The sequence below is a fragment of the Leuresthes tenuis genome, unplaced genomic scaffold, assembly GCF_036924035.1.
Source record: "Leuresthes tenuis unplaced genomic scaffold, fLeuTen1.0.hap1 SCAF_8, whole genome shotgun sequence".
NCBI classification, from domain to species: domain Eukaryota; kingdom Metazoa; phylum Chordata; class Actinopteri; order Atheriniformes; family Atherinopsidae; genus Leuresthes; species Leuresthes tenuis.
The window spans coordinates 3,236,655-3,262,863 of record NW_027325362.1 but is presented as its reverse complement, the minus strand read 5'-3'; the positions used below and the strand labels follow the sequence as shown (position 1 = coordinate 3,262,863).

Here is a 26,209-nt window from a genome sequence, read left to right as displayed (position 1 = left end):
ATATTCAGCAAATAGATTTCCTTAGATGTGCTGCATTAGACAGTTTGCTGCGAAAGCTGCCAGATACCTCGGTTACATGTGTCAAAGTGTTGGAGCGCCTGCTCATCTTAACCATGAAGGTAAATAGGTGCCTCTCCCTGAGGGTGTTACTTCACTTTTGAAGTCGACAGAAATGATCATTTGTTCCTGCTGATTGTGCACCTTACTTTAAAAAGACTGTGTGCATTAAACCTAATGTAGCCCTGTACAAAATTCATATAAGTTACAGAGCTTAAAAGATAACTGACAGTGTAATAACTGGCTGTATAAAAACAGAAGTTCATAAGTAAGAGTTCCTGATACTTAAGAATGTTTTAAGATGTGCTGGTTAAGAGGCATAAATATAATATGTACAGTGTGATAAATAAGATTATTTACAGTTAAAAGGTTCATATAAAAGTCTTATTGAGTTAATCTGAGAGAGAAAAGGAGAAGTTGTTTATGTGTAACCTAATCTGTTAGCTGTCATATGTCAATCATCTGATTCCTGTTCTGCTATTGGTTGTGCATTTACCCACGAGCCAATCAGAAACGTCACCAGCTAAGGGGCGGGACTAGTGGCAGAAGTTAGTGCGGGAAGTATGGCGCACGCGGAGAGAATGAGACAGATGCTAATGAACGGAGAGCTAACTGAGGAGGCATCGTAGAGTGGGAAGCATTTAAAAGTTTGGTCGTGAAGGTCGATTACTCGTGGTCCTGATTTTAAACTTTGGTGTAACCTGCAAGAGGTGAATATGATTGTGTGCTATAGCTAACTGTTATAGTTAAGAGACTGGATGTGTAATGTGATTAGCAACATGCTAGTTATGCAGTAGCATTCGATGCTAATGGCCCGCATATCGAAGCTTTAGCACTGTGATATGTCTGAAGCTAAAGCAAAGCTAATACTAATTAAAAAAGAGATAGTGTTTGATAATGTGGCTCAATTTGAATATGTTTTAAGGAGACTGACGTTGGGGAAAGCGAGAGAGACTGTTTCCAACTGATGGCCATGTCCAGTCCTGCTGTGCTGTGTTTTCTTCCTTTGTGACTGCTGCCGCCATTTCCATTGCTGCAGAGAGACTAATATCCCTCATTTCCTTCTGTCCTTACTAATCTAACGCTGGACTCGTGAGTACTGTCACTTCATGCACGTGCTTTTATTTTATGCTCAGTTCTGAGTGAATCGGCCTTTCTAGTTTTCAGGCTTTCAGGTTTTCAAGATAGGTTTGTTTTTGGGAAAGTATAAGTGTTTATTTGCTTGTACGTTTATTTTGAAAAACCTTTGTTTCCTACCATATAATAAGCCTGTGGTTTTATTTATATTTTTACTCAAATATACACCTTTTATGTCATATTGTAAATAAATATTTGTGAATATGTTTGCATAAAAGGTGCAGTTGTGGTGGTCATTACAAAAACAGGCAATATTATTGAAAGTACACATTTACAAAGTAACTTATAGAACACAGAACTATTTCCCTACAACGAGCCCAGGCCCAGTCTCATTGTATTAACCCCTCCAGATCTATTTTAACTACATGGGACCTGGGTTACACTAAAATTCCTGAGGTATAATAATTAAATCCAGATAAATATTTCAGATAACAGGTCAATTCCCACGTGTGTGAGTAAATTATGCAAATGAGAAACAGATGTCAACCATGAAAGTAGGTAACAGTGAAGATTAAGTCCCACAACCTCAGAGTTTATGTATATATATAGATATACATGTGGGGTTTTATGTGCTGGACCAACACGAAATATTACAAATCTGCTTACATATTGTCACATGATGTCAATATACAAACACCTGCCGTGAAAGTCTCCATAGTCTGCAACACCACTAACCAAGCAGCACAACAATCACTGAGGAGTGCAGTAGAAATAAGGATCAAACCCATCAAAATCACTTGCAGCACCATTAACTCCGTTAATCGCCAGACCAGGAAAGAAGGGCGTCAGTCAGAGAGGTTAGAAAGAGGCCAAATGTAACGCTGGGGAACCTGGGAAGATTCACGGCAGAAAGAGGAGTGTTTAGCCTCTTTAACAGATTAAAGAAAACATTCATCCTTAAAGAGGGAATAAAAGCAAAGAAAAATGTAGAAGAAGGTATTTTGGTCAGACTTAAACTGAACTTTTTCTGCCCCCAGGACACCACATTCCTACAGCTAAGCACGGTGGTGGCAGCATCATGTTGGGTTGTTATCATAACTGAGACCGGGGAGTTTTACTTTTCAGACTGATGATGACCCAAAGCTTTAGGCTACAACACACTTTCAAATGTCCTGAAACATGTCAAACGTTGTGGTTTCACTTAAAGATCGGGGACTTTGGAGGAGAAGAATGCCTTTGCACACCTAAGTTTTCTGGTTTTGGTTTGTTTGCACCTTGTTGTGCATGTCGTGTTGATGCAAACCCAGTGAGAATTCACTTAATTCCAGGGAAGGATGTAACAAAACAGTCAAAAATGCACAATACAAAGCGCAGTAGATGCATAAAAGTTTCCTAACGAGAAACTTAGATGGAGAGACATTAGCCTGAAACGCTGAAGTCAGGCCAAAACATAAAGGTTTTTCTTTTTAAATGATGATTGTGAATCTGACAAAAGCGTAGAGGCTAAAAACTGTAAGAAAATGAGCAAAATTTCACCTCCGACCCTATTCTCAGGTCCACTCTCAACACAAAAGCAACCAGTTCAAGCTGTTTGTGAGACTAATTCTGCATGGGTTAAAGGGCAGCATCGTATCTTCTTTAGATTAAACAGAAAGCAGGACATAAACCAATGGAAAACAAAGGCTGAGACTGCAGACCAATAAAACAACCAACAGCACCAATACCCTAAATCAATATCCCTGGTTCTCTCTTACTGGATCCGACTGTGTGGATATGAGGAACAGTGGCGTGTTTGTGTGACTGTGTGTGCGTCCTGATCATCCCAAGTGCAACACAAAGACCACTAAAGCTTTGCTATTGATCATTTTCCAGACAAAGCAGTGATATTGTGGTCTCTTACTCTCTGCTCCACGGCTCTCCAGCCCGTCCCAGCAGTAGATGCAGCTGATGCAGCCGTGAGGAATGTAGATCTCTGAGATAACACAACTATTTAGACAGCCATGTTTCTGTCTGAAGGGAGATTTGATGTGTTCCTAATCCTTGGAAAGCAACCAACCAAGCATGTCATCACGTTTGTGGTCATTTTCAGCTTTTATGTCTGTTTGTTATCACGTTTGTGGCCATTTTTAGCTTTTATGTCTGTTTGTTATCACGTTTGTGGTCATTTTTAGCTTTTATGTCTGTTTGTTATCACGTTTGTGGCCATTTTTAGCTTTTATGTCTGTTTGTCATCACGTTTGTGGTCATTTTTAGCTTTTATGTCTGTTTGTTATCACGTTTGTGGCCATTTTTAGCTTTTATGTCCGTTTGTCATCATGTTTGTGATCATTTTTAGCTTTTATGTCTGTTTGTTATCACGTTTGTGGTCATTTTTAGCTTTTATGTCTGTTTGTTATCACGTTTGTGGCCATTTTTAGCTTTTATGTCTGTTTGTCATCACGTTTGTGGCCATTTTTAGCTTTTATGTCTGTTTGTCATCACGTTTGTGGTCATTTTTAGCTTTTATGTCTGTTTGTTATCACGTTTGTGGCCATTTTTAGCTTTTATGTCTGTTTGTTATCACGTTTGTGGTCATTTTTAGCTTTTATGTCTGTTTGTTATCACGTTTGTGGTCATTTTTAGCTTTTATGTCTGTTTGTTATCACGTTTGTAGCCATTTTTAGCTTTTATGTCTGTTTGTTATCACGTTTGTGGCCATTTTTAGCTTTTATGTCTGTTTGTTATCACGTTTGTGGCCATTTTTAGCTTTTATGTCTGTTTGTTATCACGTTTGTGGTCATTTTCAGCTTTTATGTCTGTTTGTCATCACGTTTGTGGCCATTTTTAGCTTTTATGTCTGTTTGTTATCACGTTTGTGGCCATTTTTAGCTTTTATGTCCGTTTGTTATCACGTTTGTGGTCATTTTTAGCTTTTATGTCTGTCATCACGTTTGTGGCCATTTTTAGCTTTTATGTCTGTTTGTTATCACGTTTGTGGTCATTTTTAGCTTTTATGTCTGTTTGTCATCACGTTTGTGGCCATTTTTAGCTTTTATGTGTGTTTGTTATCACGTTTGTGATCATTTTTAGCTTTTATGTCTGTTTGTCATCACGTTTGTGGCCATTTTTAGCTTTTATGTCTGTTTGTTATCACGTTTGTGGCCATTTTTAGCTTTTATGTCTGTTTGTTATCACGTTTGTGGCCATTTTTAGCTTTTATGTCTGTTTGTTATCACGTTTGTGGTCATTTTTAGCTTTTATGTCTGTTTGTCATCACGTTTGTGGTCATTTTTAGCTTTTATGTCTGTTTGTCATCACGTTTGTGGCCATTTTTAGCTTTTATGTCTGTTTGTCATCACGTTTGTGGCCATTTTTAGCTTTTATGTCTGTTTGTCATCACGTTTGTGGCCATTTTTAGCTTTTATGTCTGTTTGTTATCACGTTTGTGGCCATTTTTAGCTTTTATGTCTGTTTGTTATCACGTTTGTGGCCATTTTTAGCTTTTATGTCTGTTTGTTATCACGTTTGTGGCCATTTTTAGCTTTTATGTCTGTTTGTTATCACGTTTGTGGCCATTTTTAGCTTTTATGTCTGTTTGTTATCACGTTTGTGGTCATTTTTAGCTTTTATGTCTGTTTGTTATCACGTTTGTGGCCATTTTTAGCTTTTATGTCTGTTTGTCATCACGTTTGTGGTCATTTTTAGCTTTTATGTCTGTTTGTCATCACGTTTGTGGCCATTTTTAGCTTTTATGTCTGTTTGTCATCACGTTTGTGGCCATTTTTAGCTTTTATGTCTGTTTGTCATCACGTTTGTGGCCATTTTTAGCTTTTATGTCTGTTTGTCATCACGTTTGTGGCCATTTTTAGCTTTTATGTCTGTTTGTCATCACGTTTGTGGCCATTTTTAGCTTTTATGTCTGTTTGTCATCACGTTTGTGGTCATTTTTAGCTTTTATGTCTGTTTGTCATCACGTTTGTGGCCATTTTTAGCTTTTATGTCTGTTTGTCATCACGTTTGTGGCCATTTTTAGCTTTTATGTCTGTTTGTCATCACGTTTGTGGCCATTTTTAGCTTTTATGTCTGTTTGTCATCACGTTTGTGGCCATTTTTAGCTTTTATGTCTGTTTGTTATCACGTTTGTGGCCATTTTTAGCTTTTATGTCTGTTTGTCATCACGTTTGTGGCCATTTTTAGCTTTTATGTCTGTTTGTCATCACGTTTGTGGTCATTTTTAGCTTTTATGTCTGTTTGTTATCACGTTTGTGGCCATTTTTAGCTTTTATGTCTGTTTGTTATCACGTTTGTGGCCATTTTTAGCTTTTATGTCTGTTTGTTATCACGTTTGTGGCCATTTTTAGCTTTTATGTCCGTTTGTTATCACGTTTGTGGCCATTTTTAGCTTTTATGTCTGTTTGTTATCACGTTTGTGGTCATTTTTAGCTTTTATGTCTGTTTGTTATCACGTTTGTGGTCATTTTTAGCTTTTATGTCTGTTTGTTATCACGTTTGTGGCCATTTTTAGCTTTTATGTCTGTTTGTTATCACGTTTGTGGCCATTTTTAGCTTTTATGTCTGTTTGTTATCACGTTTGTGGCCATTTTTAGCTTTTATGTCTGTTTGTTATCACGTTTGTGGCCATTTTTAGCTTTTATGTCTGTTTGTTATCACGTTTGTGGCCATTTTTAGCTTTTATGTCTGTTTGTTATCACGTTTGTGGCCATTTTTAGCTTTTATGTCTGTTTGTTATCACGTTTGTGGTCATTTTTGGCTTTTATGTCTGTTTGTTATCACGTTTGTGGCCATTTTTAGCTTTTATGTCTGTTTGTCATCATGTTTGTGGTCATTTTTAGCTTTTATGTCCATTTGTTATCACGTTTGTGGTCATTTTTAGCTTTTATGTCCGTTTGTTATCACGTTTGTGGCCATTTTTAGCTTTTATGTCTGTTTGTCATCACGTTTGTGGCCATTTTTAGCTTTTATGTCTGTTTGTCATCACGTTTGTGGCCATTTTTAGCTTTTATGTCTGTTTGTTATCACGTTTGTGGCCATTTTTAGCTTTTATGTCTGTTATCACGTTTGTGGTCATTTTTAGCTTTTATGTCTGTTTGTTATCACGTTTGTGGCCATTTTTAGCTTTTATGTCTGTTTGTTATCACGTTTGTGGCCATTTTTAGCTTTTATGTCTGTTTGTTATCACGTTTGTGGTCATTTTTAGCTTTTATGTCTGTTTGTTATCACGTTTGTGGTCATTTTTAGCTTTTATGTCTGTTTGTTATCACGTTTGTGGCCATTTTTAGCTTTTATGCCTGTTTGTTATCACGTTTGTGGTCATTTTTAGCTTTTATGTCTGTTTGTTATCATGTTTGTGGCCATTTTTAGCTTTTATGCCTGTTTGTTATCACGTTTGTGGCCATTTTTAGCTTTTATGTCTGTTTGTTATCACGTTTGTGGCCATTTTTAGCTTTTATGTCTGTTTGTTATCACGTTTGTGGCCATTTTTAGCTTTTATGTCTGTTTGTCATCACGTTTGTGGCCATTTTTAGCTTTTATGTCTGTTTGTTATCACGTTTGTGGCCATTTTTAGCTTTTATGTCTGTTTGTTATCACGTTTGTGGCCATTTTTAGCTTTTATGTCTGTTTGTTATCACGTTTGTGGCCATTTTTAGCTTTTATGTCTGTTTGTCATCACGTTTGTGGCCATTTTTAGCTTTTATGTCTGTTTGTTATCACGTTTGTGGCCATTTTTAGCTTTTATGTCTGTTTGTCATCATGTTTGTGGCCATTTTTAGCTTTTATGTCTGTTTGTTATCACGTTTGTGGTCATTTTTAGCAAGGATCTAGTTTTCTTTGCACTTAAGACAAAGGCATTATTTCACATTTCAGACAAAGCTGGAAAATCCATTTGAAAGTTAATTTTTATGCCAAATTTAACATTTATAGCAAACGAGATCATATCCTGGGCCTGGATCAGAGTCAGCCTCGCTGCTACAGAAGGACTATGACCGAAAATCAGGGAGTAAAACTGGATCAAGTCACTTGCTGCTCTTAAAAATCACACAAATACACTCAAAGGAAAGTGGACACTGTGCCACATTCGTAGAGGTAAGGGAACAGGATGTAAGGGCTCTGAACGCCCACTCAGGACAATTGTGTCATGGACAGCTTGCAACCCAATGGGCGCCTGGACAAAGACGAGCAAAGGAGCCACAAAGGAGCAGTGCTCTGGTCATTTGTGGTTGTTTTGTCTCTCTGAATTTCATCTTTGTGTCTATCTAACTGTTGAAATGAATTTGCTTCTCTTTGTGAAACAAATTTGGTATTTTCTATTTGTCTGTCATTAATAAATTCTGTTTGGACATTTTGCATGTTCTCTCTTAGTAATTTTGGTCTCTTTATAGTTATTGTACATCTTTTTGTGGACTATGTTTGTGGCCATTTTTAGCTTTTATGTCTGTTTGTCATCACGTTTTTAGTCATTTTTAGCTTTTATGTCTGTTTGTTATCACGTTTGTGGCCATTTTTGGCTTTTATGTCTGTTTGTTATCACGTTTGTGGTCATTTTTAGCTTTTATGTCTGTTTGTTATCACGTTTGTGGTCATTTTTAGCTTTTATGTCTGTTTGTCATCATGTTTGTGGCCATTTTTAGCTTTTATGTCTGTTTGTTATCACGTTTGTGGTCATTTTTAGCTTTTATGTCTGTTTGTTATCACGTTTGTGGTCATTTTTAGCTTTTATGTCTGTTTGTTATCACGTTTGTGGCCATTTTTGGCTTTTATGTCTGTTTGTCATCATGTTTGTGGCCATTTTTAGCTTTTATGTCTGTTTGTTATCACGTTTGTGGCCATTTTTAGCTTTTATGTCTGTTTGTTATCACGTTTGTGGTCATTTTTAGCTTTTATGTCTGTTTGTTATCACGTTTGTGGTCATTTTTAGCTTTTATGTCTGTTTGTTATCACGTTTGTGGCCATTTTTGGCTTTTATGTCTGTTTGTTATCACGTTTGTGGTCATTTTTAGCTTTTATGTCTGTTTGTTATCACGTTTGTGGCCATTTTTGGCTTTTATGTCTGTTTGTTATCACGTTTGTGGTCATTTTTAGCTTTTATGTCTGTTTGTTATCACGTTTGTGGCCATTTTTGGCTTTTATGTCTGTTTGTTATCACGTTTGTGGTCATTTTTAGCTTTTATGTCTGTTTGTTATCACGTTTGTGGTCATTTTTAGCTTTTATGTCTGTTTGTTATCACGTTTGTGGCCATTTTTGGCTTTTATGTCTGTTTGTCATCATGTTTGTGGCCATTTTTAGCTTTTATGTCTGTTTGTTATCACGTTTGTGGCCATTTTTAGCTTTTATGTCTGTTTGTTATCACGTTTGTGGTCATTTTTAGCTTTTATGTCTGTTTGTTATCACGTTTGTGGTCATTTTTAGCTTTTATGTCTGTTTGTTATCACGTTTGTGGCCATTTTTGGCTTTTATGTCTGTTTGTTATCACGTTTGTGGTCATTTTTAGCTTTTATGTCTGTTTGTTATCACGTTTGTGGCCATTTTTGGCTTTTATGTCTGTTTGTTATCACGTTTGTGGTCATTTTTAGCTTTTATGTCTGTTTGTTATCACGTTTGTGGCCATTTTTGGCTTTTATGTCTGTTTGTTATCACGTTTGTGGTCATTTTTAGCTTTTATGTCTGTTTGTTATCACGTTTGTGGCCATTTTTGGCTTTTATGTCTGTTTGTCATCATGTTTGTGGCCATTTTTAGCTTTTATGTCTGTTTGTTATCACGTTTGTGGTCATTTTTAGCTTTTATGTCTGTTTGTTATCACGTTTGTGGTCATTTTTAGCTTTTATGTCTGTTTGTTATCACGTTTGTGGCCATTTTTGGCTTTTATGTCTGTTTGTTATCATGTTTGTGGCCATTTTTAGCTTTTATGTCTGTTTGTTATCACGTTTGTGGTCATTTTTAGCTTTTATGTCTGTTTGTTATCACGTTTGTGGTCATTTTTAGCTTTTATGTCTGTTTGTTATCACGTTTGTGGCCATTTTTGGCTTTTATGTCTGTTTGTCATCATGTTTGTGGCCATTTTTAGCTTTTATGTCTGTTTGTTATCACGTTTGTGGCCATTTTTGGCTTTTATGTCTGTTTGTCATCATGTTTGTGGCCATTTTTAGCTTTTGTCTGTTTGTCATCATGTTTGTGGCCATTTTTAGCTTTTGTCTGTTTTTCATCACGTTTGTGGTAATTTTGGACTCATCGTAGTCTACCTTGTAGCTTATTTACATAGCGCATATAAGCTAAATGTGCTTAAAAATACAAAAGCAACAACAATAAGTTGAAAGTGAGACTTTTTACTAAAGTAAACATGAACTCATCTTAATTTTGATGACATGTTTGAAATGCTGAGACTGAGCAACAAAAGGCTGGAAGAACAACTTACTAAAAAGAAAAAACAGCTGGAAGAACATGTTACAACTAATTAGGTTAATTGGTAACAGAGTAGAAACATGAAAATAGCACCTTAGATGTTTCACCAGCTGAAAACCTTTAGATACAACCAGGAATCCTCTATCAGACAGGAACGGGACAACGTTCCTCTCCCAAAGGTCCAGCAGCTGCTCTCCTCAGTTCCAGATGTTTCACCAGCTGAAAACCTTTAGATACAACCAGGAATCCTCTATCAGACAGGAACGGGACAACGTTCCTCTCCCAGAGGTCCAGCTGCTGCTCTCCTCAGTTCCAGATGTTTCACCAGCTGAAAACCTTTAGATACAACCAGGAATCCTCTATCAGACAGGAACGGGACAACGTTCCTCTCCCAAAGGTCCAGCTGCTGCTCTCCTCAGTTCCAGATGTTTCACCAGCTGAAAACCTTTAGATACAACCAGGAATCCTCTATCAGACAGGAACGGGACAACGTTCCTCTCCCAAAGGTCCAGCAGCTGCTCTCCTCAGTTCCAGATGTTTCACCAGCTGAAAACCTTTAGATACAACCAGGAATCCTCCATCAGACAGGAACGGGACAACGTTCCTCTCCCAAAGGTCCGGCAGCTGCTCTCCTCAGTTCCAGATGTTTCACCACCTGAAAACCTTTAGATACAACCAGGAATCCTCTATCAGACAGGAACGGGACAACGTTCCTCTCCCAAAGGTCCAGCAGCTGCTCTCCTCAGTTCCAGATGTTTCACCACCTGAAAACCTTTAGATACAACCAGGAATCCTCTATCAGACAGGAACGGGACAACGTTCCTCTCCCAAAGGTCCAGCAGCTGCTCTCCTCAGTTCCAGATGTTTCACCACCTGAAAACCTTTAGATACAACCAGGAATCCTCTATCAGACAGGAACGGGACAACGTTCCTCTCCCAGAGGTCCAGCAGCTGCTCTCCTCAGTTCCAGATGTTTCACCAGCTGAAAACCTTTAGATACAACCAGGAATCCTCTATCAGACAGGAACGGGACAACGTTCCTCTCCCAGAGGTCCAGCAGCTGCTCTCCTCAGTTCCAGATGTTTCACCAGCTGAAAACCTTTAGATACAACCAGGAATCCTCTATCAGACAGGAACGGGACAACGTTCCTCTCCCAAAGGTCCGGCAGCTGCTCTCCTCAGTTCCAGATGTTTCACCAGCTGAAAACCTTTAGATACAACCAGGAATCCTCTATCAGACAGGAACGGGACAACGTTCCTCTCCCAAAGGTCCAGCTGCTGCTCTGCTCAGTTCCAGATGTTTCACCAGCTGAAAACCTTTAGATACAACCAGGAATCCTCTATCAGACAGGAACGGGACAACGTTCCTCTCCCAGAGGTCCAGCAGCTGCTCTGCTCAGTTCCAGATGTTTCACCAGCTGAAAACCTTTAGATACAACCAGGAATCCTCTATCAGACAGGAACGGGACAACGTTCCTCTCCCAAAGGTCCAGCTGCTGCTCTGCTCAGTTCCAGATGTTTCACCAGCTGAAAACCTTTAGATACAACCAGGAATCCTCTATCAGACAGGAACGGGACAACGTTCCTCTCCCAGAGGTCCAGCAGCTGCTCTCCTCAGTTCCAGATGTTTCACCACCTGAAAACCTTTAGATACAACCAGGAATCCTCTATCAGACAGGAACGGGACAACGTTCCTCTCCCAAAGGTCCAGCTGCTGCTCTCCTCAGTTCCAGATGTTTCACCACCTGAAAACCTTTAGATACAACCAGGAATCCTCTATCAGACAGGAACGGGACAACGTTCCTCTCCCAAAGGCCCAGCTGCTGCTCTCCTCAGTTCCAGATGTTTCACCACCTGAAAACCTTTAGATACAACCAGGAATCCTCTATCAGACAGGAACGGGACAACGTTCCTCTCCCAAAGGTCCAGCTGCTGCTCTGCTCAGTTCCAGATGTTTCACCAGCTGAAAACCTTTAGATACAACCAGGAATCCTCTATCAGACAGGAACGGGACAACGTTCCTCTCCCAAAGGTCCAGCAGCTGCTCTGCTCAGTTCCAGATGTTTCACCAGCTGAAAACCTTTAGATACAACCAGGAATCCTCTATCAGACAGGAACGGGACAACGTTCCTCTCCCAGAGGTCCAGCAGCTGCTCTCCTCAGTTCCAGATGTTTCACCACCTGAAAACCTTTAGATACAACCAGGAATCCTCTATCAGACAGGAACGGGACAACGTTCCTCTCCCAAAGGTCCAGCTGCTGCTCTCCTCAGTTCCAGATGTTTCACCACCTGAAAACCTTTAGATACAACCAGGAATCCTCTATCAGACAGGAACGGGACAACGTTCCTCTCCCAAAGGTCCAGCTGCTGCTCTCCTCAGTTCCAGATGTTTCACCAGCTGAAAACCTTTGGATACAACCAGGAATCCTCTATCAGACAGGAACGGGACAACGTTCCTCTCCCAAAGGCCCAGCTGCTGCTCTCCTCAGTTCCAGATGTTTCACCAGCTGAAAACCTTTAGATACAACCAGGAATCCTCTATCAGACAGGAACGGGACAACGTTCCTCTCCCAAAGGTCCAGCTGCTGCTCTGCTCAGTTCCAGATGTTTCACCAGCTGAAAACCTTTAGATACAACCAGGAATCCTCTATCAGACAGGAACGGGACAACGTTCCTCTCCCAGAGGTCCAGCTGCTGCTCTCCTCAGTTCCAGATGTTTCACCACCTGAAAACCTTTAGATACAACCAGGAATCCTCTATCAGACAGGAACGGGACAACGTTCCTCTCCCAAAGGTCCAGCTGCTGCTCTCCTCAGTTCCAGATGTTTCACCAGCTGAAAACCTTTAGATACAACCAGGAATGCTCTATCAGACAGGAACGGGACAACGTTCCTCTCCCAAAGGTCCAGCTGCTGCTCTCCTCAGTTCCAGATGTTTCACCAGCTGAAAACCTTCAGATACAACCAGGAATCCTCTATCAGACAGGAACGGGACAACGTTCCTCTCCCAAAGGTCCAGCTGCTGCTCTCCTCAGTTCCAGATGTTTCACCAGCTGAAAACCTTTAGATACAACCAGGAATCCTCTATCAGACAGGAACGGGACAACGTTCCTCTCCCAAAGGTCCAGCTGCTGCTCTCCTCAGTTCCAGATGTTTCACCAGCTGAAAACCTTTAGATACAACCAGGAATCCTCTATCAGACAGGAACGGGACAACGTTCCTCTCCCAAAGGTCCAGCTGCTGCTCTCCTCAGTTCCAGATGTTTCACCAGCTGAAAACCTTTAGATACAACCAGGAATCCTCTATCAGACAGGAACGGGACAACGTTCCTCTCCCAAAGGTCCGGCAGCTGCTCTCCTCAGTTCCAGATGTTTCACCAGCTGAAAACCTTTAGATACAACCAGGAATCCTCTATCAGACAGGAACGGGACAACGTTCCTCTCCCAAAGGTCCAGCTGCTGCTCTCCTCAGTTCCAGATGTTTCACCACCTGAAAACCTTCAGATACAACCAGGAATCCTCTATCAGACAGGAACGGGACAACGTTCCTCTCCCAAAGGTCCAGCAGCTGCTCTCCTCAGTTCCAGATGTTTCACCAGCTGAAAACCTTTAGATACAACCAGGAATCCTCTATCAGACAGGAACGGGACAACGTTCCTCTCCCAAAGGTCCAGCTGCTGCTCTCCTCAGTTCCAGATGTTTCACCACCTGAAAACCTTTAGATACAACCAGGAATCCTCTATCAGACAGGAACGGGACAACGTTCCTCTCCCAAAGGTCCAGCAGCTGCTCTGCTCAGTTCCAGATGTTTCACCAGCTGAAAACCTTTAGATACAACCAGGAATCCTCTATCAGACAGGAACGGGACGTTCCTCTCCCAGAGGTCCAGCTGCTGCTCTCCTCAGTTCCAGATGTTTCACCAGCTGAAAACCTTTAGATACAACCAGGAATCCTCTATCAGACAGGAACGGGACAACGTTCCTCTCCCAAAGGTCCAGCAGCTGCTCTCCTCAGTTCCAGATGTTTCACCAGCTGAAAACCTTTAGATACAACCAGGAATCCTCTATCAGACAGGAACGGGACAACGTTCCTCTCCCAAAGGTCCAGCTGCTGCTCTGCTCAGTTCCAGATGTTTCACCAGCTGAAAACCTTTAGATACAACCAGGAATCCTCTATCAGACAGGAACGGGACGTTCCTCTCCCAGAGGTCCAGCTGCTGCTCTCCTCAGTTCCAGATGTTTCACCAGCTGAAAACCTTTAGATACAACCAGGAATCCTCTATCAGACAGGAACGGGACAACGTTCCTCTCCCAAAGGTCCAGCAGCTGCTCTCCTCAGTTCCAGATGTTTCACCAGCTGAAAACCTTTAGATACAACCAGGAATCCTCTATCAGACAGGAACGGGACAACGTTCCTCTCCCAAAGGTCCAGCTGCTGCTCTGCTCAGTTCCAGATGTTTCACCAGCTGAAAACCTTTAGATACAACCAGGAATCCTCTATCAGACAGGAACGGGACAACGTTCCTCTCCCAAAGGTCCAGCTGCTGCTCTCCTCAGTTCCAGATGTTTCACCAGCTGAAAACCTTTAGATACAACCAGGAATCCTCTATCAGACAGGAACGGGACAACGTTCCTCTCCCAAAGGTCCAGCTGCTCTCCTCAGTTCCAGATGTTTCACCAGCTGAAAACCTTTAGATACAACCAGGAATCCTCTATCAGACAGGAACGGGACAACGTTCCTCTCCCAAAGGTCCAGCAGCTGCTCTCCTCAGTTCCAGATGTTTCACCAGCTGAAAACCTTTAGATACAACCAGGAATCCTCTATCAGACAGGAACGGGACAACGTTCCTCTCCCAAAGGTCCAGCAGCTGCTCTCCTCAGTTCCAGATGTTTCACCAGCTGAAAACCTTTAGATACAACCAGGAATCCTCTATCAGACAGGAACGGGACAACGTTCCTCTCCCAAAGGTCCAGCTGCTGCTCTCCTCAGTTCCAGATGTTTCATCACCTGAAAACCTTTAGATACAACCAGGAATCCTCTATCAGACAGGAACAGGACAACGTTCCTCTCCCAAAGGTCCAGCTGCTGCTCTGCTCAGTTCCAGATGTTTCACCAGCTGAAAACCTTTAGATACAACCAGGAATCCTCTATCAGACAGGAACGGGACAACGTTCCTCTCCCAAAGGTCCAGCAGCTGCTCTCCTCAGTTCCAGATGTTTCACCAGCTGAAAACCTTTAGATACAACCAGGAATCCTCTATCAGACAGGAACGGGACAACGTTCCTCTCCCAAAGGTCCGGCAGCTGCTCTCCTCAGTTCCAGATGTTTACAGATGTTGTTAAAAGAAAAAGGGGATGCTACACAGCGGGAAACACGGACCTGTCCCAACTTTTTTGAGACGTGTTGCTGCCATCAACTTAAAGATGAGTGAATATTTTCCACGAAAAGGAAAATGTCTCATTTTCAACATTTGATATGTTTCCTGTGTGAATAAAAATAATCATTTATGAGATTTGCAAATCATATCGTTCTGTTTTATTCTACATTTAACACCCAGAGTCCCAACTTTTGGGGAATTTAGGTTGTAAAAGACTGAAAAGATTTTCAGTGTCCTTTCAAAATAAGATGCAGAAGCAGACCTGACTGCAGATCCTTTAAAGAGCAGGAACATCATGAACTGATTCAGAGGAGACATTTATCTGATGATCTGAGGCTAAGATTCTGCTCTGAATAACATGCTTTGTTTGGCGTTTGCTTTGTTATTCGATAATAAAATGCAATAAATTCAAAACAATCAACTTTTAAAAAGTAAAACGGTGAAATTAACACAAATTCTGTGTTTTTTTTCTTTCATTCGTCTGTAATTTCTCCACATTTCTTGTCTTTGTTCAGGTTGTAACGCAGCACTTTGTGTGGGTTTTCCCACCTACTCCTTTTAAGCTTTCCTATAATTTCTATTTCACAGCACAGCTGCTCGACCTTTTTAATAGAAAACACTGTATTTATGAAGCACTTGGCCACCGAGCAGCCACACGAAGAAAAGTGTCTCCCTGCCTATCGACTGCTGCCCAGCGGACAGCTTCTGCCTGTTGTCTTCCACTCTCACAACAATCACACAGACCGAGGAATCAATACAATCCCCCAGAGAGAAAGGACCAGAGAGAGGTGCTGCCATTTCTTCCTCCATACTTGTGCAGAGCAGGCAGTAGGTGACAAGATAACCTCCTCCTCCCTGGAGGATATGAGGGGTGAATTGGGTCACAGAGCGAGAAAAAGACAGGGGGTTTAATTATTAGAGCTGCTCTGCCAGGAAGACGGAGCACAGTTTCTGTTCCAGCAGCTTCTCCCGCAAAATCAAAAGCTGTAGATGAAATATTCCCATTACAGCAGCGGGTGAACCTGACAGTTCAGTTATAGCATGTATGTCACATACAAGCAAGGGAATATACAACTTTATATGTTCTATTGGGAGCATTTTTGGTTGTTTCACACACAAAAAAAAGGACTTGTGGCACATTTAAAGGCATAGAAACCCAACTGCTCAGCCATGAGAGTCACCTAAAATCTGACTTTCCACCTTCCAAATTAGGAAAAAAGAAATAAAACATTAGAAAAGGTCCAAATAAAACACGATTCATTAAATTCTTGCTTCAGTATTTAATGTTCAAAGCAAATAAAAAAGCAGCTTCGCCTTCCTTCTTCCACAGTGAATGATGCGAAGCTGTGTTTGAGATTAAGATGAAAAGGCTGCATAATTCTACTCTGGAACAAAAAAAAAAGGCATATATTCAAACTTTGGCAGCTCCAAACTAAAGAACATGTGGTGTTATATTCAAGTTTGAGTTGCAGTAACATCAGAAACAACCAAATCCCTCTGAAAGCCATGCCTCTTTAAAATGATTAGATCCTGTGTTGCCTTCAAAGACCACACGTTTTAAATCTTTTTTCTAGCTTCTGTCTCCAAAATACACAAACATGATGAAAGAACCCCCCCCTCCCGCTGAAATACCACACTTCTTTGAAAGTTATGCAAACTGACCTAAAAGCACAATATTTCCACAAACAACACTGCCCCTTGCAAAAGATTCACTTGTTTAAAAGGTTTTAGCTTTAAAGTCAAAACGTCGCGCAGTTTGTCATCTTTCTTTTCTTTTTACTGTAGTTAAACAGAAGCCAAACGGGTGAACAGAAATAACTCAGAGAGAAGCATGTGATTCTGCCAGCAAGCCCAGTCTGAGCTTTAAAATTGCATGTTGTCATTTTTAGAAATACGTCTCCACTTGTTTAACGACAACGTGTGCACAAAGTGCGCGTGCAGCTTTTCCCAAGCAGTAAAATGTGACGAATTTCTCCTCAACACATTGCAAACAAAGAGAATACACAATACTCTAACGTTACTGAGAGAACATGATGAACAAACCACGATAAAATAAGAAATTAAAGCAAAGATGAATGCCACCAACCTGCCACAAACACAGCTCGGGGTTCAAAAGTTTATCCTATGAAGCACTTTTGGTTGCGTTTTTGTTCGAAAAGTTAAGATGTGGCACACAGCAAGAAGAAGAAGAGCACAAGCTGCTCTGACTTGAACTCCTGGAGGCACGTGACAGGTGCCAAATCAATAACCAACTTACTTGAATCTTCCCTGGCAGTGCTGGCACTGATCCCCAACCCAGCCGTGGTCACACGCGCACGTCCCGTTGACACACTTCCCTGAAAAACAGCTTTTATCACAGGAGCGGGACACCGACGAAGCCTCCGCGTGCAGCACCAGGTGAAGCACCATCAGTATCCCCAGGGATGCTTTCCAAACTGACAGGTTGCGTCTCCTTGGTGACCTGGTCCGGGTGCATAGACGTGACCCCCCAACATCATCCATGACGGAAGCGGTGTGTGTTTTCACAGGCTGCAGCTCCGGTGGCGAAAACTATCTGTCCTCACGCTGCGGTCTGATCTGCCGTCATCAGAGGTTGAGTCGGTCGGCTCAGGTAGCCTACCTGTAACGTCTGGAAGGTGCAGCAGACCAGTGATTACGCACTGTCAGAGCATGCCGAGGCGCGTGGAACGAGCTGCGTGCGATTCAACTTTGATGAAGACAGTTCAAAGGTTTAAAACACTACAAATACATTTCCAGTTGGACCCATCTGATCCGAGCCGCACAGCCGTAAAAAGCTCTCTTACGCGCTGGGCGGCGCGTCCTCGCGAGTCTTCCACATAACTTCCACTGTGAAGAAGGATCCGATGTGAGGATGTAAACACGCGATCGTGACCGGATGATGCTCCCTCGGCGTTAAAACTCTAATCCCGCAGATAAAATAAAAGCTCAGAGCTCAGATGATCGAGCTGCACCGCCCCTCTGTTGGAAGCGTTCCCAGACAAAGACGTGCCCTCTGCCGGTTTGTTATCGGAGGATGCGACAACCGCAGCTCGCCCGGAGCGGCGCTTCTATCTACTGTCTGCACTCGCCTCCTCGATCCACAGCTGGTTTCTGACTGGGGAACTCCTGCACAAAGCTCCGAGCATGAGCAGTGCGGCCACGCGGTTAAAGGGCCAGTTCCCTTTAAACGTCAAAGGCACCAGACAGAGACAAAGGCGCTGACATCCATCTGCAGCACATTGAGTTGGGAGGATTTCTACACGTGAGGCATGCAAACATGTTCAAGGCTCACTGTGCAAGCGCCAACTACAGCTTCTTTATTTCTAATCATGTGTTTCAGTCATTGATCCGCAGCCACTTCTGATGCACAACCATCCTGAAAAGCTTAAGATTTTTTTCTACTTCTCAAAGACAAAAGCTGTAAATACACCCAGGGGAGACTTGCCACACCTCTGAATGGATTTGAGATCAAGCTCAATCACACAAAGGTCAAATATGTTTGTGAAAATAGTCAAATAATAGCTTACATCCTTTAAGAGGAAATTAATCTATACCAGCAAGTGTTTTTTTTAAAAATAAGGAGCTAAATTAATTTAATTCAGGGGAAAATATTATGCTAGATTAAGGTTTTATTATGTCAATTAACTAAAAGAAAGATCGGATCAACCAGTCAAATCCTTTTTTGATTTATTCTCTGTTCTCCATTCCATGTAAAATGGGGTCAGTTATCTTTGTTCCAACAAAGAAAATGATCTTCTATTCAAATTTAATCATTGTTATTTCAAACGGGTGATTGGAGTCATGATCTGTCACAAAAGCAGCATCTATGACAGGTCTTTTAGTCTTTGAGAAGCAAAGCTCTTCAGAGGATCTCAACAAATGTGTAAAAAAAAAATCACTGAAGTGTTTAAAAACAAAGTTCCTCAGAGAAAGACTGGAAGGGATCTGCATATTTCTGCCCCTACAGACTGAAATATCATTAAAACATTCAAGGAACCTGGAGGAGTTTCAGTGTAAAGGACGAGGGAGCAAGCCTAAGCTGGACCCCGTGACCTCTGACCCCCGTCATTCATCAGCAGCTGATCGAAGCACATGGACAAGGGATTACTGTGGAAACCTTTGTCAAGCACTACAATACAGAGTTCCATTCACAAGCTTTACTGCGCAGGAAAGAAGCCTGAAGTTAACCTCGTCCACTTCTCTGGGCTCGGAGGCGTCTGGGATGGACCGTCACACGGTGGAAACGTGTGCTGTGGTCAGACCCATCAGTATTCCACATCTTTGTTGGAAGAAATGGAGCAAAGAGCAAAAGCAGCATCCAGCCTGCTGTCAGCAGCCAGTCCCTGCAGCCAGGCTCTGTGATGGTATGGGGTTGGATCAGGGGGCAAAGCTCATTTCCACTTCTGTGACGGCAGCATTAATGCAGAAAAGTTCTCTGAGATTTTACAGCAACATATGCTGCCTTCAAGGCCACATCTTTTCCTGGGACGTCCCAGCATTGTTCAAGCAGACCATGGAAAACCACATTCTGCCACAGTCCAAAGGCCTGGCTGAGGAAGAGGAGGCCTAGCTGAGGAAGAGGAGGCCTGGCTGAGGAAGAGGAGGCCTGGCTGAGGAAGAAGAGGCCTGGCTGAGGAAGAGGAGGCCTGGCTGCTGTCCTGACCTCTCCCCAACAGAGAATGTGAGAAGTATTTAAAACAAATGCAACGACCACATATTAATGCACACCTTTTGGGTTTTTCTCTATGTTCATTAGGATTTATTTAATGAATTCTTAAATCAAACTAAGATGGCCACCTTCCCTGCAGATGCAACACTTTCAGAGTCACTGCACAGTAATCCTGTAGCTGTCCCATCGCTGACCTTCCCATTAGGCCCTGTTTGCTCCGACAGATTTGTATATTTTAAGGGCCAAAAACTTTAAACACGACTGGGTAAAGATCTATTACTAATTTCCTTTGTTAAATGGATTCTGAATGTTTTATTTGGCTGGTCAAAATCCACTGTTACTCAACAGAAATAAAGCACTTTTTCTCATGCCTCTGGTGATGTTGGGGAATCACAGGGAATTATCACTAATAAAGTGGCAGGAAAATAGGGATTTCTTATGGAACAGCTTTCCTCCACAGGGCAGAGGGACGTTATCCTTACATCAAGCTAAATCCAAATCTATATCTATCTTCATCACAGCCTGGAAACAATCTCTGTGTTCATCTATTGCAGAGATCAATCAGTGATCTGTGAACATGGGAAACTGGTTTCTTTTAAGATGGTTTAAACCAGAAACTAGCCTTTTTATTTCTTACTTACGGTTCTGGGGCAGGACTTGGATGCATTCGAGTTCATTCAGAGACATAAACGACAGGAACATTTAAACCAGACAGACACAGCGGAGGCCTAACGCCCCAAACTGTCTGCCTGATTTAGAACTTTATCTCCCTCTGAAGGCTTTAAAAAGACACAAATACCATTTGGAGCCAAGCGGAGCTTTTTGGAAAACAAAGCCAAGATTTGCATCTGTGCTCCCCGAGGGCTGGCAAAAACAGCCAGAAGATCCGCAACCCGAGAGATAAACTTCTCTCCAGCAAGACACCATTCTGCTGCAGTCTGATGAAGAGAATTACAATTCGGCCTTTAAATGCAAAATCAATTGGTTTCTGCTATTGATTGCAGAAGTTACATGTCTGTGCACAAACGTGGCGTTTTACAAGGTGAGTGTGAACAAAGGCTGTTCCATCAATCCACATTTCTTCTCAGCTTCAGAAAAGTGCAGGAAAAAGCACATATCGATGCATTCATTGATTAGGTTATGCTGATAAAAACAGGCTCTGGGTCTGGTGTGTCCAGTATGAAACAAACCCACAGAAAAAGACCTCTAAGACAGCAACTCTGGGACATCGTTTGCCTCCTTGAGCTCTGATTTAAACAGGCACGACTGACATATGATATCTAAAATACGCTTTGTCACTCCTTCTCCCATTTGCACCGAAACAGAACTATTTGCATCATTATTAGACGTTTTGAAACTGATTGTTTCTATGAAAGTGTTGTTAAATTACAGCCTCGATATGCCACAGCTGTTGTTTTATGGCAGGCCCAGAGAACTAAGATTAATCCATAAACAGGCAACAAGTTAACAGATGGAAGATGAGGTGAGGGTGGCAGACAGGTAATCAGGAAACTGAAACCGGGTGTGAACAACAACAGAACTCCTAAAAAACAAACCAGGAAGTAAAGCGAACTGAAACAGTCAAAACACCTTCTTCCTCCTCAGCTTTGAACTCTTTGACCGACACATTTCAACCGTGGTCTTCTTGGCCGACCCTGCTGAAGAGCCTCCAAACACGGCTGAAGTTCTGACCGATTAAGAAGAAGGCTGCACTGGGAGCTCTTTGAACCACTGAACACTCGCCTCTCAGTTGCTCGTTTAAAGTGTTCAGGAAAAAAAATGGCGGCTGTGAAAAATGTGAAAAATCCACTCAGCTGCCTTTGTGCTGGAGCCTGGAAAAAAACAAAGATGAGCAGAACAAACTGAGTCGTTTGCTCAATATTTCTCATATTAATGCAGATAAATACTTATGAGAACATGGTTATGAATATTTGAATGACAGGTAATCAGGAAACTGAAACCAGGTGTGAACAACAGAACTCCTAAAAAACAAACCAGGAAGTAAAGCGAACTGAAACAGTCAAAACACCTTCTTCCTCCTCAGCTTTTAACTCTTTGACCGACACATTTCAACCGTGGTCTTCTTGGTCTCCCTGCTGAAGAGCCTCCAAACACGGCTGAAGTTCTGACCGATCAAGAAGAAGGCTGCACCGGGAGCTCTTTGAACCACTGAACACTCGCCTCTCAGCTGCTCGTTTAAAGTGTTCAGGAAAAAAAAATGGCGGCTGTGAAAAATGTGAAAAATCCACTCAGCTGCCTTTGTGCTGGAGCCTGGAAAAAACAAAGATGAGCAGAACAAACCGAGTCGTTTGCTCAATATTTCTCATATTAATGCAGATAAATACTTATGAGAACATGGTTATGAATATTTGGATGTTATGCTGTGGACCATTGATTTGATTTTATCTACATAGCAATGAAGATAATTTCTGTTACTTTAGATTTCCTGCACTGAAATCTTTTAATGCAACAACTTCTCATTTTGTTGGAATTCATTAAACTCGTAATGTAAACCAGGGATCCGGTCCTCGAGGGCCGCTGTCCTGCAGGTTTTAGACGGTTCCCTGCTTCAACACACCTGCTTCAGATGGAATGGATCACGTCTAAAGATTGCTGAGTTCTGCACAAACCTGCTAATGATGCATTGATCTGAATCAGGTGTGTTGAAGCAGGGAAACGTCTAAAAGCAGCAGGACCAGATGTGGACATCGCTGGTGCAAACCAACCTACTTCTAACAGTCTTCTCTTATGACAACCTGCTAAATGAACAGGTTTGGTTAACTTGATGCGATTAGAACTGATCAGAGCTGATTATTGGATCAGATGTGGTCAGAGCCCCCCATCAAAAGCATCAACATAAACTTCCTGATTTGGGAAAGTTGCCTGTATTTCTGCTGTTTAGTGTATTTCCCTCTTTGTCTGCAGACTGATTTTATTTCCTGTGCCACTTTGATATGTACAAAGAGCCGTCTGAATTAATCAGCGCATGCTTTACTGCCTCCCCTGCAGTTTGAAATCACATTTAGCTGATTTTCCTTCAGATCCTGTATTATCTGACTACACCAGGTGTTCTGGCACCCAGCCACGTCTTGAGGAAACAGCTGCTGGTGTTTTTCTTTCCACAGCCCTCCTGGGACACAGCACCACCTCCTGCTCTCCACCTTTCTGCTGCTGACACACACTTCTCTTTTTGCTCCAATTCCACAGATCTTCTGCCAACATGGAGACCAGCCGCTCTGCCTCTGAGTATTTATAAAATGTCCTGTGATGCGAATGCTGTTCTGGGTTCTGCTTTGCCTGGTTAGTTCAGATAACTGACAAGGCCAAGTATGTAGACATATGCACAAGTGTAAGTAAACACTTTATGGAGAGGCGATATCTGCTCTGTCATCTTTAACCGGATATATTTACCATCACTGGTGTCTCTGACTAAATAGATTAAAATGAGAGTTTTGTATTTAAATATTCCTGCTCTGAAAGGCCATTAATGAGCTGCTGCCACCTCCATGCACACATGTCCCGAAGCTTTGAAGGAGAGCAAACAGGGCATTAAACCTCGCTGTTAGCCTGAGGGAAATTGGTTTGGCTTGTTATTCCTGCTGCTTGAGTTGAATCCTGCTATAGATTGTTTTTAACCTTCCCTCAAGGGCCAGATATTGATTGGCTTACACAAAGAGCCCACTGTGAGGAAAAATGAAAAAGGGAAAAAATAAACCCATATTGATTTTTGTTAGTTTGTTCATAATTAAATCGTGGAACAACTGACGGCGCCGGAGGTGGATGAATGAGGATTATGAGGAAATGCAGGACACAGCAGGTACAAATTCGAGTTGCTGTGCTTCACATCCTTTGTCTTTCACTCTGAGCTGTGTGGCGTTTAATCGAGCAGAAGGAAAACATGTTGGGACTGATTACTGTTACAACTTATGGATGTTGGTCAATATTTGGTGACCTCTGCTGTCTGATATCTGCAAGTGCAACTGTTGCAAAGTGAAAATAAGAGACTGACTACTTCCAAACTGCATTATTTGGTCTACCTCACATGTATTTAGAGCTTTCAGCCTCATCACTTAGCATTTATTAATGTATGTTCTTCTATGATTTAAATACTTCAAGATGTGATTTGCAGGGAATATTCAGATTGGAATGAAATATTCTTAAAGTGATATAAAACACATCAAGAACAAATTTTCACAGGTCTTTCAGAGACAGTAAAGGAGATCAGTCTGAACAGATAAATGCACCATTAATAATGATTGATAATAAAATCCTGCACAAACTCTTTCAGATGTGTCATAAATTGTGCAGGATGCTCCTCCACCACAGTGAATCGGTACAAGACAGTCTTAACTCAGGGAAAGATGCCAGATTTTCCTCTTTGACACCTTGAGTTGCAAATCTGTCACTCTGGGTTATGATAATGACTCTCCACTGACAGACTATGCTGATGTTGAAGGTGGATTTCCCTGACTTAGCAGGAGACTTAAGGAGAAACATGCAGCAGAGGAGAAAGATGTCACACAAGTCTTAAATTGTAAGGATCTATTCTTCATTTCTATGTTTTTGAATGGCTTAGATCAGAGGTGTCCAAAGTCCGGTCCTCGAGGGCCGCTGTCCTGCAGGTTTTAGACGGGTCCCTGCTTCAACACACCTGATTCAGATGAAATGGATCTCTTTGAAAGACTGAGCTCTGCACAAACCTGCTGATGATGCATCGATCCGAATCAGGTGTTTTGACGCAGTGAAACATCTAAAACCTGCAGGACAGCGGCCCTCGAGGACCGGATGTGGACATCCCTGCCTTAGATGATCAATCAGGCTTCACATTAAAAGTCCATGATGGCTTTAACTCTATCTGGTGACAGATGTTGACATCTGTTTCAAAACATGTCCCAGATAATGCACACGAGACTGACACAATTGCATCTTTGCTGGAGAGGATTTATGTCCTTCAGAAGAGTCGAGCTGTCCTGCAAACAGTCTTGTTGTGTGGGACTAGCCAAAGAATAACATAAAAAGGGAGTTGGATAGTGTAGTTGTATGATTGCCACCTTTTGTGTGAGAGACCTGGGTTCAAATCCCCTGCATAAAAGGTACTCCCTCCAGTAGGGGTCCTTAGGCAAGACCCCCTTACCCCCCTTACCCTGACTGCCTACCTGTGAGTTGCTTTGGATCCTTTTTTTGGATAAAAGCGTCTGCCAAATGCAATGCAAATGCTAAATGCATAAACATAACATCAATGTAGGCGATCTGCGCAGATGGTAAAATGAGCTGAGACAGGTTCATCCTGCATATTCTCGTGTACAAGGATAGAAAAATAAGCAGAACAAAGATCAATAACTGTGTACCACTTGGAGTTTGCTGGAATTGCTGCTAAAATGACACTAACATCAGGTACATTTTGAACAATCAGGTAAACTGCTGCATTTAATTTCCTCAAGTCACGTGTAAGTCAGCATCTATCAGTTCCTGGTTTCAAAATAGGGTTTAATTGAGTGTTATTGGGTCATTTTAGTCACTCCTTGTCATAATAAACAGCCTAAATGCATTGAATTTCGGCTGATTGGCTGATTAGCTATTTGTAATTGAACAGGTGTACCTAATAAAGTGGACAGTGAGTGTATATAAGTAGTTAAGTACGTATATAAGGATAAGATCCAAAGGGAAGAATCAGATGTGATCAGAAAGTAAGACAAAAATGAGTCAAGATAGGTCAGGATGTTGGGAAGCTGCTTGAAATTGCAAATGATCTAGATTCAACTGAGTCTCAATAACATGAATATGTCAAAAATCATGACTGTAGAGGAAGTATCGATGTATTTTATAGGTCGAATACTCCCTAAATACAGAAAGAAAAGCAATGGGATAAGTTCAAAAGCACATCTGGCTGCAGTTGGTGGAAATAAACAGGAGGGGGCAGCAGTGCGCAAGGTTTCTGTGTGCCTGACATCCATCTGTACACATTAACACTCAATCTTTCTGCATTAAATTATTTAATTTGAAGCCTACATTTCCATACTTTATGTCTGCCGAAAGTTAAAGTTAGTCCCCTACAGTTAAAGAAATGTCGTGACTCTCACAGTCAGTTAATTCAGGAATTAAACTCTGCGAGAAGCAGATTATGACTTCAAGCTACGTGTTCCTGCAAAATGTGTTCCCACATCGTCACTAAGACAAATTCCTCTTGTGTTATTCCTCTTGGAGAAAGAGCGCCGTGCATGACGCACTTCTGTATGTGTAAAACAATTATCTGCGCATTAGACTGTGGAAAATCTAAATTTTCGAAGTCACATGTTGCTTCTTTCCATTTACAGCCAGCCTTTCCCAAAGCGAGAACAGTTGTGCTGCATGTCTCATCATTTTGCCCCATATGCATTCACTGGTTGATAATTATGCTGCAGAAATATGAGCACATTGTTTACGGTGCAGCACAGAGCTCCACGGAGCCTTGTCCTGAGGCTTTGGACGCTCAGGTTTGCGTCTCTTCAGCGTCCCGCTCGTGCCGCACAAATCCCCGCATTCATCCTCCGAGGTCCCATCTTTTATGGACTTGGCTTTTATTAAGTGGATGAATGTTCATATTTCTGCTGCTGAACTCCCAGCAGAATGAGAGTGAATCTGTCATCTATTC

General features: G+C 41.8%; 2 protein-coding genes across 3 annotated transcripts in view; both read right to left on the bottom strand.

The window, feature by feature from the left end:
- The window catches only part of atrnl1a (attractin-like 1a), a 274,339-nt gene extending 256,298 nt beyond the window's left edge, over window positions 1–18,041 (bottom strand). For both annotated transcript variants that reach the window (XM_072390520.1, XM_072390521.1), the window contains exon 1: window positions 17,167–18,041. In XM_072390520.1, the coding sequence (XP_072246621.1) occupies window positions 17,167–17,411 (245 nt within the window). In that variant the 5' untranslated portion in view covers window positions 17,412–18,041. The remainder of the gene's footprint in view (window positions 1–17,166) is intronic.
- The window catches only part of LOC140312732 (NLR family CARD domain-containing protein 3-like), a 329,873-nt gene that overhangs the window by 83,387 nt on the left and 220,277 nt on the right, over window positions 1–26,209 (bottom strand). The gene's annotated exons all lie outside the window — the stretch shown is intronic.